Here is a 14,322-nt window from a genome sequence, read left to right as displayed (position 1 = left end):
CCGCCCCCCCCCCCCCCCGCCGGCCGGTGCCGCCGCCCCGGGGCTGCCCCCCCCCCCCCCCCCCCCCCGCCCCGCCCCGGTCACGGCGCCCGCCCGCGCGGCCCTTCCGGGGCCAGGCCCGCCCCGCCCCGCCGGGTCCCGCCGCCGCGGCTGCCCATGGAGGCCGAGGCCGAGGCGCGGCTCCTCCTGCAGGAGGCTCGGGAGAGCATCGAGGCGGCGCGGAGCTACCGGCGGGAGCTGGAGCAGCGGCTGCGCGGGCTGCAGCAGGCGCGGCAGCAGGTGGTGAGGGGGACGGGGCCGCCCGGCGCGGGGCCGTGGCGGGGCTGCCGGAGGGGCTCGGGGCCGGGCCCGGCAGGGACGCGGCCCGGAGGTGCCTCCCGCCCGGTGCCGTCGGGCGGGGCGGGACACGGGGCGGGGGCCGTGGCAGCCCGGCGTGCGGGAGCGGGCTGGGGAGCCCGCAGCGGGCTGGGGGGGCCCGCGGGAGCGGGGGAGCGCTGGAGCGTCCCTCGGCGGGAAAGGGTTGTTCGTGCGGCCTGTGCGGGTGCCGGAGGTGGGGGATTTGGGAGCGGACGGTGGAGCCTGTTCCGGAGCTGAGCGGGGTTTTCTGGGGTGACAGCAGGAGAGATGCACACGGGAACTCCGTGTGCTAAAGCAGTTGGGATGCTGACTCTGATTGTACAGGGAGTGTCTCCTTGCCCTCACACCTAGAGAGGCCTGCCCAGGCAGGTTGCTCTGCAGTTTGGCTGCTGTCCTGAGCTCTGCCGTCCCCATGCACCACACTCCGTGGGTCACGTACTCTGTGGGTCACTTACAGGTGTTGCCAGCGTTCCAGGGCAGCTGGTTTTTCTGCAGTTGTGCACTGAAGCAAGAGGAGAGTGTTCACTGGGGCTGCTGACCCAGGCACTCCGTGCTGAAGATGCGTGATAAGATAAGCAGATGTGGGCAGGGAGATGTGGAGAGCCAGCCAAGGGCTGGCTTCCCTGTTGGGACACCTTCTAAGGATATTAGTTTGTGCAGATTGGAACTTACTATCCTTGATTAAACTCTGCAAGGGACAAATAAATAAATAAGGAACCCCTCCAAACTCAGCAGATGTTTCTGTGGTGACATTGTTTTGTCTTCATGTGTATAGAAACCTGCTACAAATCTGCCAGGTTGGTGCCCTGCTACTGAGTGAATGTCACTGTACATTACATTAGTCATCTTCAAAACCACAAGCTACTTAAGGAAATTAATTGTTCGTGACTGTTTTTAATCCAAGCCTCATAATCTCAGAGTGTTGCTGGATAACTGAAATGAAGAGAGAGCCAGCTTGCCTTTTTGCAGTGGCTGGGAGTGCTCAGTTAGCTTTCCTGTCTTTCCTTTTCCACTCTGGGGGGATTTCTTTGCTTGGGTGCAGGTTTCTGTTTCCTCTTTTCCCCTCTTGGTGACCACATACTACTTTGTCCACAAAGACACAGCCATGCAACACACATTGAAGAACTCCCTGTGTTCAGAAGTGCTGAATGGCTTAGACTGGGGTTCAGGTAGCAGGAGCTTTATTATCTGGGGACTGGTGGGCTGATGTGATAGGAAAAGCACCTTAAAATTGATTCTGTTTCATCCTTTTGGACCAACGGGGCATGATTTTCAGCAAACTTCATGCATCTCTGTGCTCAGGGACTTACATTTCCCCTTCTGTGTGGCCAGTAGTATCTGATATGCTGGGGCTGACTGGTTGAGTTGTGTCTGCATGTAATGAGCTTAGAGAAGTGCCCGTTCTGTCTTCCTCTGCCCCACCCCTTCACCCAGCCAAATACTTCCTTTTTTTCTCAAGGCTTGAAATAACAAGAGAAGGGAAACCGAGCTGTGTGGCAGCTGCAGATGTTCATGAATATTAGTTGAAGAGGAAATTTATTTTACCTAACCAGAGAACTTCCTGTGTTGTCTGTTCTTCTAGAAATGACATGTAAGGCAGGGTGCCTGCTGCAGCACTTCCTTGTGTGTGTGACTTAGACAAGTTGTCTTTGGGAGACGTTGATTTTTGACTTCTGCGTCTTTAGCTCAGGGGTGTTCAAATGTGTTTTCTTGCCTAACAGTCAGATTCAGCAAGTTTGCAAACATTTTAATAAGCACTTGTGGAACCTCCTGTGGTCTAGTTCTTCCAGAATCAAAACAGACTTGCTGTTCGCCCTGCCCTGGAGCACAGACAATCAAAGGTGGCTATTTGAAGAGAACTGAAAAGAAAGCAGCTTTTTGAGGGTTTTAAAAATCCAGTGAAGTGACAGGCCCTGGAAAAGTGCTCCTAGCTGGGCTTCTAAAAGGCTGCTATCTTTTTCTTTCCAATGGAGCTGTATGTGATTGCAGTGTTTTGGAACAGGGCCACAGCAGTTTTGAGGGGTGGTGGGGGAAAGACCTGCAGAACAGCCAGAATCTTTCTGACAATAATTCCTTGACTGAAGTACATATAACCCAAGTTGTGTTTAGCTCCAGCCCCAGAGATTTATCTTGATTTGTTTTGTTAATACACTTTCTCCCCTGTCCAGACGAGCTTCTTTGCCTCCTTCCCTGCTGTACTTGTACTAAAAATGATCACACGAGTTTAACTGCCCCTGGTCCTGTTTTTAAGGCTGACTTCACACACAGCTTTTCTCCAGCAGATGCAGATGAAGTGGTTCAGAAAAATAAAAGTGTGCATGGCCTTTACTTTTATCCTGACTCCTTCTTTCCTCTTACCTGAATTTAGATCAGAGAAAGTGCAACATTGACCAGGGATGTACTTGAGCAACATTTTAATGATTTGAAAGGGACCCTGAAGAAGCTGTTGGATGAACGACTGCTGTCACTGCTGCAGGAAGTGGATGCAATAGAACAAGAGAGCATCAAACCCCTGGATGAATGCCAGAAGCTCATAGAGCACGGAGTCAGCACGGCTGACGATCTGCTCCGGGAAGGTAAGGCAGGATCTGGTAACAGGGCTTAGTCCTACCTTGTGGTGTGTCTTCTCTGAAAGACTGAAGTATTCCTGTTGTGATCGGCCTATTTGGCTCATTTTGGACTTCTCTCAAACCAAATGTTAAGAAAGGGTTAAAGTTGGATAGATGTAGTGAAAAGCCGATCAATATTATCTCCTAAAAAACTGTAACTTAGTATTTCCCTCCAGTCTTGGGCAGTGCAGTCTCTCCACGAGGGCAGGAAGTACCTACTTTGGAGATGTCTAGCTGCAGATGTGTCCTGCACCCCTCCACTCTAGAAAGAGGAATTATGTCATGCTGCTTTGCAATAAAATACATCTCAGGTACCATAATAACAAAATGTCCCTGTTGGTTGAAGAAAGTTATTTGTGTCTTAGTGGAATAGCAGCTGAAGTAAACAGGTTATGTCTCCTGTTTAGTGTGATTATGTTCACTGTTGATGGGAAACATGAGGAATGAAATGGCCATTGGATGGGAAAAAATTCTCCAAAAAGTCTGAGGATGAGGTAGACAAAAGTGGACAAATGTGGAATATTACTGTGAGGGCCAGTTTGTACCCTACTGATGTTGAATACCTACCCAGAAAGGAATGTCACTCTTGACTGTTTTCCTCACACTGCAGAACCTACTGGGAGCATGTCTGAGCCATGAGTATGTTGGCAGTTTCCTTGCATTGTTCTCGTGTCTCAACTTTAACTTTCTTTCAACATGATCTCAGTTGTGTGAACTGAAGTGCATTGGGCAGTCTCCCGGGGTAGGAGATCTCCCAGCTTCACATGTGAGCTTTGAGCTGAAACAGCATGCTGGCCTGGTAGCTCTATGCCTGCAGCTCACAGGATTGGTGACAATATTTAAGAATTAAAGTTACTGGATTATTTTTTTTCTGGCACCCCAACCTCTGGGACAAGTCACCTTGTTTTTATTTTAAGTCTCAAATTACTGGATCGCAGGGTGGTGGCAAAGATTGCCTGTGGTTTCTCTGAGTTCCTATGAGATCTCCTAAGAACCTGACTAGCTGTGTGCTTCCTATCCCATGGCTCGCCCTCCCCTCCCTCTGCAGCAGTGGAAGCTGCAAAGTCCTGTCCTCAGAGTGAGCAGACTTTGCATCTGAGTCAGAAAGGAGTTAAGCCTCCGTGGTTATTCAATCTCCTGCTGCCAATTATGACATCTGCTTTTCTTCAGAGAGTTGTAATGTTTGTAATCCTCCATCTGGAAAAGGACTGAGCTTGCTGATGGTGTAAATTACCATAAAGTCATCAGATAGGAGAATGGAGCATCTGTCTCTGTAAGCTGAAGTGTGGGATGCTACTTTATATGGAAAGCTTATGAAAAGTTTTCCATTTATCTCCACACTTTAAGGCATAGATTATTTCCTTCATTATGACAATAGTTACCCTTTAGATTGTAGCAAACAGAACAATAGTTGAAATGTTTTATTCTTTTTTGCTTTTAAGCTCCTGCTTTTTCATTTTCTGCTCAGGGAGGGTGCTTTACTTTTTTCTGCCTTTAAAGCAGGTGGAGGAAGGGATTAATAATTCTGATTTCTGGCATCTGTCCCCAGTTCTGCTACTGTCTGCGACCAGAGGCAAATTATTACATGTGCTGTAGGTGTGTCTGCAGGAAGCTTCAATGGTTGCTAGATGGGCTTTATATTGTTAACTGTTACTGCATTTTCTAGTTAAGAGTCTAGCAAAAGTGCTGAGAATGCTTCATGTTTAATTGGTTGTTCATGTCAGAACTGGTTCTTCTCTGAAGCAACGAATGCCTTTCTTGGATCTTTTCTCATTAGGAATATTTTTACCATTTGATTCCAGGAGAGAGTGCTGTCCATGGAGATGTGGGACAACAGAATGAGAAACTTTGCAGCTTTACAAAAAAAGCTTTACATATTCAGCTAGATAGGTAAGATCCTGACACACTGAGGTGATCTGAGGCAGCAGCCTGTGTGCTCTTCCTGTGCAGGGGATCTCTTCTCCTTTGAAACAAAAGCCTTCTGGTCCAGTGCCTTCAAAGATTCCTCTGAGGTGTTACTGTTTTGTTCCTTTCATAGCCTGCCATGGGCTGGCAGTCATGGAATGGAGAAGTTTTCAACCTCCATATGTTCTGTAGAAATACAGGCTGTTTGTTTGTGAATGATGAAACCACTCTGTATGGAACAGCCTGTTATTTCAGAGGATTTACCAAGAAACAGACAGTCTGGTTAGGGCTGAAACACAATGTTTGCTGAGTCTTTTAAGTTTGAAATGCACATGCCAATTTCTGCAGCTGCTCTCTTTGCTAATCTGCACAAGTTCAAGTGTATGGACAAAATATGAGTTTCTAGAAGCTGGCCCCTTTCATTACAGCAAACTTTCCTTTCTCAGCTTACCAGAAGTGCCCTCCTTGGTTGATGTGCCTTGTTTATCTGCCCAGCTGGATGACTGCCTTCTTACTATATTGAAAAATCAAATATTCAGACATGGAACTGTGGCATCTCGCCCACCTGTACAGCTGGAGGAATTCGTTGAGAAGCCTGGTGGGATTTTGGTCCGATGGTGTAAGGTAAGTAAAATATCCTGAGTGAAAATCATTAAGACTTGAGTTTTCTGGACAGAAACAGAAAAAGCCACTTTCATTCTGTGTTCTGTACAGCCTTCAGAGGAATAGTCCACTTCAGTGTGTAGTTAGAAACTTAAGAAGAGATTTCTATGGTCATGGCCTCATATAAAAGCAGAGTAATCAAGTGATGTTGTGGCTGGTGCTGGGGTTGGTGTCTGCCTGGCATTGACACTCCTGTGTCAGGATCTTGCTGTTGGACTCTGCAGGTAGAAAGGGCTGACATGTGAAATGCACCTTTGCCTCACAATCTCCTTCCCTGTGTGTGGGAAAGTCGGGAGGGGCAGCTGAAGACAGGGCTAAAACACAGGTAAAACGTGGTTAAACATGGCTAAAACATGGCTAAAGCACAGCTAAAACCTGTCTAAAACACAAGTAAAACATGGCTCAATCTCCAGAGGTCCTTTCCAAGCCCTAACATTCTGTGATTCTGTGACTTAAAGATACCAAAGAATTGGAAGTCTTTCCCTGGAATGACTGTTCCACCCTGAAATAGTTTATGAAGGATAATAGTGAGTTTCCCTTGCTGTTAAAAATGGGCACCAAATCTTTTTATACCTCTGCTAGATTGAAAAGCCTTCTGTTAAGTGTTTCTTCTATAGATACTTTTAACCTGTAACCACATCATTCTTATACTACTTTTTGTATTAGTTGGTTCAGACTCTGGTATTTTCTGTAAGGCCTACAAATGCAGTACTGCCGTGGAATGTGTTGCTTCAGGGGCAAAAGGGAAAGTGGGGGGGCAGGGGGGTCTTTGCTGATGCAATGAATGTTCCTGTAGGTGGATGATGACTTCGTAGCACAAGATTACAGGCTGCAGTATCGTAAGAGTAACGCCAGTCACTTTGAAGATGTGTATGTTGGCTCAGAGACAGAGTTCATCGTGCTGCACATTGATCCTAACATGGATTACCAGTTCAGAGTCTGTGCCCGAGGAGATGGACGGCAGGAGTGGAGCCCATGGAGTGTTCCTCAGATGGGCCGCACCACGCTGGTTCCCCACGGTACCATCTCCTTGCTCTTCATCTTAGGCCTGTGTCATCAGCACAGCACTCCTGAAGGTCCCTAGCTAGATGACTTATGGAGCTGTCTGTATGCTGATGGGGTGTCCTTAGCTGTGACATGTGTCTGTAATGTGTGATGGACTGTCCTTCCATCCTAGAATTTATTCTTTGCTCCGCAGCGTGGGTGACAGGGAGCTTCCCAGCAGGTGGCTGCTTAGCCTTGGGAAGCACCAATGAGCCAGAAGTGAAGTGTCTTTTCCCTTCTCTGTCACCCCTACCCAGGCAGTGTTGGATGACAGTCACATAACAAGCTCTTATCTTGGAGAGAGGAAAACCTAAATTGTCTCTTCATTTGCAAATTGTTAAGGGCAGCAGGTCAGGAAGGTGTTCCCGTGCCTGCAGCATGACTTGCAGGGGCAGCTGCAAAGGGTGAAGTGCTGGTGAACTCTGCGAGCTGGGAAATGTTTTTGTAATTGCAAATGATTTGAAAAAGAAACCTCCAACAGAAGATGTCCAAAACCACCTCCTCTTCTTAACATAGCTTAAGCTTCAAATGAAGTAAACTGAGTGGACGTTGTGACTGAGTTCATTTTGAGACAGTAGCTGATTTAGTTGAGGTTCATGCTGATTTTTTTTTCTTTTCCTTTGAAGAGTGGACAGCTGGTTTGGAGGGTTACAGCCTGAGCAGCCGAAGAAACATAGCGCTTCGGAACGACTCTCAGTCATGCGGTGTGCTCTACTCCAAAGCTCCTACTTATTTTTGTGGGCAAACATTGACATTCAGGCAAGTACTTTCTGTGTAGCTGTGGTCTGGTGCATCTCCTGGGAGTCAAGTGTCCTTCTCTAGTCCATTACATCCGAACTGTGTAAACCTGAGTCATGATGCATGTCTGAGTTGTACATCAGCCCCAGTCGAGGTAGTGTCCGTGTGAAGCCTGAACTTCCTTCTCTTTACTTCTGCTTCCTGGCTCTTTAGGAAAACACCAGATGTTTTCATTGGACCTGCACCTATCTAAAACAGAGACAAGAGTGAACTCCTGGGGGGTGGTAAAATACAGCCCATGCTGAGCAAATCTGTGGAATGTTGAACTTCCTCAAGTTTTGTAGCAGCTGTTCCTGGCTGATCTGGTCAGTGGTTTCACTGTTGATTCTCTTTAACCTGGACTTAGTGGGTGCTTTGCTTCCCAGACTGTCCATGCGCTGTGATGACTTTGGATGTGAAAACATGAGATGAGCTGCTGGGGCAGGTATGGATGACAGTCAGGCACTGGTGTCTTTAGCATCTGAGATGATTAGTGGTGATCAGTCTACTGCTTGAAACTGGCATTAGAAACTCTTGAGTGAAGAAAGGATCTTGTGAAATTCAAGCTTTTCATTTGATGCAGAATGTGATTAAAACCCTTGGCAGCTTTGCTGCCTGTAGTCCTGTCCCTGAGATGATGCTGTTTAATAGGGTATCAGGAGCTTCCTTGTGGCTATGTCAGTTGTAATTACAGTCCATGGAGATGTTGAAGCTTTATTCCATCTTTCCCTGGTTAAATAAAGCAATTTGCTGTATGGTAAGTGACCCCCAAAGGCAATTTAAGGGAGTTGTTAATGAAATTTTTGTAACTGATTTCATGGTGGTTCATTTATCCTGTCTTGTTACTGAATTATCTTAATTTCAGATGGTTGTAGTATGAGGATGTATTCAGTTGCCCTGTCTCAGCTAGGATGAAAAGATCTAAAGGTTTCTTTTGAAATCTGTTGCTGGATTTAACATCTCTTTGCTCAGAAATGCCTGTGAAATTAAAGGCAGAACTTTGAGGTTTCCCTTGGTTCTCTTTCAGACCAAGGCCTTTTATCTTTTTTTATCAGTAACACATGAAAATCTTCTGCTCTACATTTTGCTCATGTGGACTCCTCTCCAAGAGGAGATTGTTTCAGGATGCCAGAGCACTAACAAGCACATGTCCACAAGAACTGTAATTACATGAATCTTAAGATTGGAGACAGCCTCAAAAATCAGTTGTGTTCCTCCTCCAAGGTCCAAAAGTAGCTTCTTGTTTATTATTACATTTTTGGTCATTCTTGTGGCTTTACAAACACTTGTTTCCAACACAAAACTCAAGAAAGGCTCCCTCAACTGGGGATGGGATGAACTAATGTTACCTTATACACAAAGTTTACATATTAATAGCTGTTGATAAAGCTTCACCATAACTCAGAGTTTAAAATCTAAAGTAGGTTACCAAAATGAATTTGAAATCTCACTTAAAGTCATTTTGGGAAAACAGTGGGCATCACTTCCAAATTAAAAGCTTCTTGGCTTTTTACCTTTGTTGCTGTTTTTTGTTAGCTTTACTTTTCAGTAGAAGGCTTTGACTATCTTAGTATCATTCCCAGGGGACTGAAATAACTAATGGAGTGCAAAAGTACAGCATGGTTCCAATTTTATCTTCCCTGTTTGTCTTGAAAGAGGTAACCCATTGTGTGCCAGACTACTGCCCAGTTTCATTTCCATTCTTAAAAGCTTGTGCTGAAGTTTCTCTCTTGGTTGACGACAACCACATATCAGGGCTCTTTCTCTCAAGCTGTAATGAAAATAACCACTGTTTTAGTTTTCTATAAGAGACCATCTGAGTTTCCCAAGTCACTTGGGAATACAATTTAGTAACCTTGAGAGATGGCAGCACTAGAGAAAAGACTCAGATGCAGAAGGGTCCTTCAGTGTACAAACTGCAGCCTCGCTCTGCTGCTCAGGCTCCAAGGGAACCATGTCCCAAGGTGTTTGCACAACTTGTTTGCTTTTTATTCATATTCTTTCCCAGGACCAAGATCCTAAATGCAGCTGAGCAGAAGCCAGACTTGTAAATGCCCTTCTAGGCATATTTTTTTAATACACATTTCTACCAGACCGATTTGTTAAAAAACACACAGCCAACCAACCCACCACTGCCAAAACACACCAGTCTTCTGCCCCCACCCCTTTACAGCAGAACATAGCAGAGCTCAAAAACCCCATTTTAGCCATGCTTATTAAATACTTGCTGAAACTGCAGCCATCTTGCTATAATAGGTGATGTTGACCAGTAATCTGGTATAGATGATTGTAGATTTGCACATTTTGGTTGTTTCAGGCAACTGGGTCATTGCAAAAGCCTGTAAGCTGTGACTGGAGAATTTTATTAAATAACAATGAAAATTTGCAGGAAGCAGGTCAATGTTCTGTACAGATTAATAGTTAGAGCATTGCTCAGTGGAGCTGTTGGGAAAGCTGGTAGGCCCTCTGGTCATCCAACAGCAGTCTTCCCAAAAGCACAGTAGAGAGGTCTGGTATGGCAGGGTATTACTGTCTGGATTTCACTTTATGTTTTGATTTAGAGCTTCAGGGTTTGACTTAACATTTTGCTTGGTAGAATTGAAACTGTGGGACAGCCAGACAGACGAGACAGCCTGGGAGTGTGTGTGGAGCAGCGGAACGGCTACGATTCCTTGCAGCGGGATAAAGCTGTTTGTGTCAGCACCAACGGTGAGTCTGAGCCACAGCTCTGCACAATGGGATCTTTTTTCTTTTCTTTCCCCCCCCAAGACCCATAGCCCCTGTTTTTGGTATCCCTGGATCACATATAAGTTCATCTGCCTTTTATGTACACACAGTTCATGCAGTTAAAATCTTTGGTGAGATCACAGGGCTCCTTTTTCTGCTTGCAGTCATTGCAGCCTGTTTGGTATCACACTTTTGTTTGCCTGTGAAAAAATAGGGAGAGACAGTGTTGTGTGTTAGTACGTACAGAAAGCAAGAAATGACATTTGTTATCTTGACTGTTTCAGGGGCAGTATTTGTAAATGGAAAAGAGATGACAAACCAACTGCCTGCTGTTACTTCTGGATCGACTGTGACGTTTGACATGGAGGTTGTGCAGTTAGGGCCTTCCAGCAACGAGGGGGGAAACTTCAAGATCAGAGTAACCATTAGCTCTAACAACAGAGAAGTGGTCTTTGACTGGGTACTTGATCAATGCTGTGTCTCTTTGTATTTTGGATGTTCATTTTTATACCCAGGCTGGAAAGTTTTGGTGTTTTAGCAGTAAGTGAAGGGATTTTTGTTCTTGCTGTAAAGCATAATGTTAAAAGCTGGGTTTCCAGTTGTTTGATACCAACAATCTGTTAACAAAAACCTTTTTTATACTACTTGAACTCCACTGTATTGTAGTTCCTACTGGATTCATTTCAAAAAATAATGGTGAAACATTGGATTTGTTACTCTGGAAAAAGTTAGAAACAGGCATCTGTGTAGGCAAATTAATTTAAGCAGTCCATAGACCTTTCTCTTTTTTCCTCCAGACTTGATTTTTGTCAGTATTTCCTTGTACTCGTCTCAGGGTACGTGTGTTGTGTAGAATTAACTTTGCTTAATGCTGCTGTTCTGGGAAACAAGCCTGTAAACATTTAGGGGGGTGGCAGGGTAGTAATGGACCAAAGTTTTATTTATACCACTCATAAAAGAGCAAAGTATTTAGAGCAGTGCTGACCTGCTATGCTTCCTTGTGCACAATGCTGCCTTACTAGATAGAGGGAATGGAGAGTGGGGTCTGCACCAACATCTGTTCCTTCCCTCCATGGTACTGTTCATTTCTCCAGGGCAAGGATGTCTGAGCCATAATGTCTGTTTAATGATGTAGCCTGTTTGTTAATGTCTCACCCAAGTGCCTTATATTTCTTGAACTGTTTTCTGTGTTGTCACTTGGAATATATTTTCTAGAGTAGTTGCATGGTGATGCTTAGATCAGCTTAGTGCAGGTGCTTGCCTCAAGCTAGACCAATACCTAGAGTAGGACAGTTGTCCTCATCTGCTCCAAATGTCTTCCCTAGTTCTCATGTACCAAGTAGTCTACGTTAGAGCAAGCCTTGGTGATTCTGTACTCTGGCACAACATGCATGTGGCAGCCAGGATTCCTCACAGAGCCCTTCTAAGATCTGGAGACAACCATCTTTGTTTTCCAGAGACAAGGAAAATGCTGTTCTGATGTGCAGGATTCCTGGAAATCCCAGGTATCTCCCTGGGAACACTCTGTATTTGCATGCAGTACTGCAGGTTTATGGTCCAAGTGCTGGGGATGGACTGGGCCACCCAAGAGAACTGGGATAGCTGCTGGAGATCCACCTTGGGAGATAATGAAGAGGGGCTTTGAGTGTGGGCTTAAGGCAGACCCCAGATTAACCTGTGGCAGTCAAAATGGAGCAGCTGGGGGGATAACTTAGCTCTCCTCTATGTAGTAGGATGGGACAAGACATTATGATTGATTAATTTACTTGAAATTCAGAAGTTACATAGAATTACCACTATTTCCCCTAAGGAGCAACTAAGATTTGGAATGAGCTCATCAAAGAGAGCCTATTTCTGGCCAAAATATTGCAATACTACTGGATTTAAGGAAAATTTTAAAGTAGTGCTCACTGAGGGCCTTAAAAAGGACATTTTTACCTCAAGGTCAACTAAATATATTTTAGCATGTTAGAATAGCAGTATTTTTATAAAATCTAGACAATCATTCTGCCCTTTTTTCCTTCAGTGTCAACATAGTACATTAATCCTCCATTCCAGCATAAAAAACTTAAATGTACATTCCCCATGCTTACATGGTCAGTATAAAAAGATTAGTCACCTGCCTACATTTCCCCCCCCAAGCATCTGCAATTGGGGTACATGAAGTTCAGAAGAGAATTGGTGGTTGATATTCATAATATTTGCAAGAAAAAAAAAATTAGTAGATTCAGATGAATGCAGAGAACTTGCACATGGTAGTTAGGTTGGAACTTACTGTAAGACATAAGTGAGGAAGACTGGATACCTGCAGGTAAAATAATCCAGTGTTAGCAAAAAAAAAACCTGCAGGATTCTATTTTTCTAGCTTAACTATCTCATTGTTAGGGAGTAAGAGAATACTATCTTATCTTGTACTTCCAGTGTTCCTTTAAATTATCCTGTGAAGAGTATTTTCCATGCTTTTATAGCCAAGAAGATTCAGATGATCAAACAGTCCTGATTAGAGGGGTCAGGCTGGCACTACAGTGAGCAGCTGTCTTAAGTCTTGTTCCACTTATTAGTGCTGGCAATTTTACTTGCACACTTCAGGTGTCAGGTACTAGTTGTAACTTAGTACTTTTACTGCTTTGGAGGGGCCCAACCCAACTAGTGATCCTGCAGGATTTGTACTTGCATATTAGAAAATTAAGAGGAAGCTTTGAATTCAGGTACTTGCAGAGATGGTGATGCCTCCTCAGTCTGTTCAGAACATACACACAAAGCAGCTGGAGGTGAGTGTGAAGGGCCACAGGAGGCCCCTGGGGCTCCCCTTTGACAGCCAGGGATGGTAATAGAAATCTTTAGCTGTGTGTTGAACAAGGGCAGCTTGCTAATGTTGGGTTGGGGTTTTTTGTGGTTTTTTAAATTATTTTTAAACAACAGAAGCCTAACTGTCCAAATCACAACTTAGGTACCGTTCAGCCACCTCTTAGACCTGCACCTTTTCAACCTGGGAGGGGTGAAGTCTCAGGGCAAACGACCTGAGTAATGAAGTAATAAAGTATGCAGAGAATCAGGGGAGGCTTGAATTAAAAAAAGGTTGAAATTCTGTTCTTCCACAGCAGAGTTCAGCTAGATAGAAAACTTGACATTTGCTTTACAATTTTTCACCTCTAGGTATTGGAGCCTTGTGAGCAACAGTGTTAACTGCTTCTGAAATCCAATCCTGAAAGTTGTTCTTAAGCTAGTACATTCACTTACCTCAATTAAGACTTATGTGTCAAGTGAAATTGAATTTTTTTTAAATAAAAGTTTTATCCCTCAACATTGTATGGTCTAGTAAATTATTTTTTATTTATTTGGGCATAAACATGAGCATCACTGCCTTTTGCTACCAAGAAGCTAAAAATGGATGTTACAGCACAGCAGCCACCTTGAGCTTCTCCCATTTTTAAAAATTATTTTCATCTTCTGTTCCTCAGAAATCCCAAATAAGATATGAACTTAAGCAGAAAATAAAAATCGTAAGTAGTAAGTATCTCTGGCAGAAAGAATAATTTTCCTTCTTTAAAAAAAAGTTACAACATCTCTAAATTACTCTCCTCAACATTCCATCACAGCTAATGCCTCCATTTTACTGTTCCCAGCTCTTTGCAGTTCCATTAAATAGTGCAACTCTTACACAAAGCAGGTTTTGGCCACCAATAATGAGCAAGAGATTTAATTCCCTTCAAATAAACTCATGTTGAAATAACTTTACTTCATTCCTTTACTTCTGCTTTACCTGCAGCCTATTCCATTTCCCTGGTCCCTTTTAAAAGAAAAAGAACTTGTGAAACCATGCTGACAGGGTACCTTTCCCTCATAAATACACCACTCATATGAAGAACCTTCTTCATGGCAAGATGCTGAGTGTGCCTCCTAAGGAGGTCCCAAGCAACCTAACAACAGCAGGTATCAGTCACAGAAGGCAGACTTAACTCCTTCATTCCCAGCTCTTGTTTTCTTGGTTGTGAAAGCAGCACAATCAGATTTACAGCCAGGATCTGGTCCAACAGGAACACGCTCATTCAAGCACTGGTTGAGAATGGCACCAAACTTCTCTGAATTAAGAAATACTTAACTTGGAAATACATTTGTCAAAATTTGTCCTCACAGAATGGCTCCTGCATTCTCAAAGGTAAAATCAAATTGCTGGTTTGGGGTGGGTTATATGGTTTGGGGGTTTTGTTTTGTTAATTAGTGAAGCAATCAGAACAGT

The 14,322-nt window shown here is 44.4% G+C and overlaps 1 protein-coding gene across 1 annotated transcript; it reads left to right on the top strand.

The window, feature by feature from the left end:
- Positions 1-103: 103 nt before the first annotated feature.
- Positions 104-13,386, top strand: CRLF3 (cytokine receptor like factor 3). The gene is made up of 8 exons (XM_051634619.1): positions 104-279; positions 2,726-2,933; positions 4,769-4,856; positions 5,318-5,495; positions 6,331-6,553; positions 7,205-7,337; positions 9,952-10,064; positions 10,367-13,386. Exons 1-8 carry the CDS (start codon positions 157-159, stop codon positions 10,618-10,620), a joined length of 1,320 nt encoding a protein of 439 aa, XP_051490579.1. The 5' UTR covers positions 104-156; the 3' UTR covers positions 10,621-13,386.
- Positions 13,387-14,322: the final 936 nt, after the last annotated feature.

The sequence above is a fragment of the Apus apus genome, chromosome 17, assembly GCF_020740795.1.
Source record: "Apus apus isolate bApuApu2 chromosome 17, bApuApu2.pri.cur, whole genome shotgun sequence".
Lineage (NCBI taxonomy): Eukaryota > Metazoa > Chordata > Aves > Apodiformes > Apodidae > Apus > Apus apus.
Note: the sequence above shows the minus strand (reverse complement) of the source record. Positions and strands in the feature narration are given on the sequence as shown.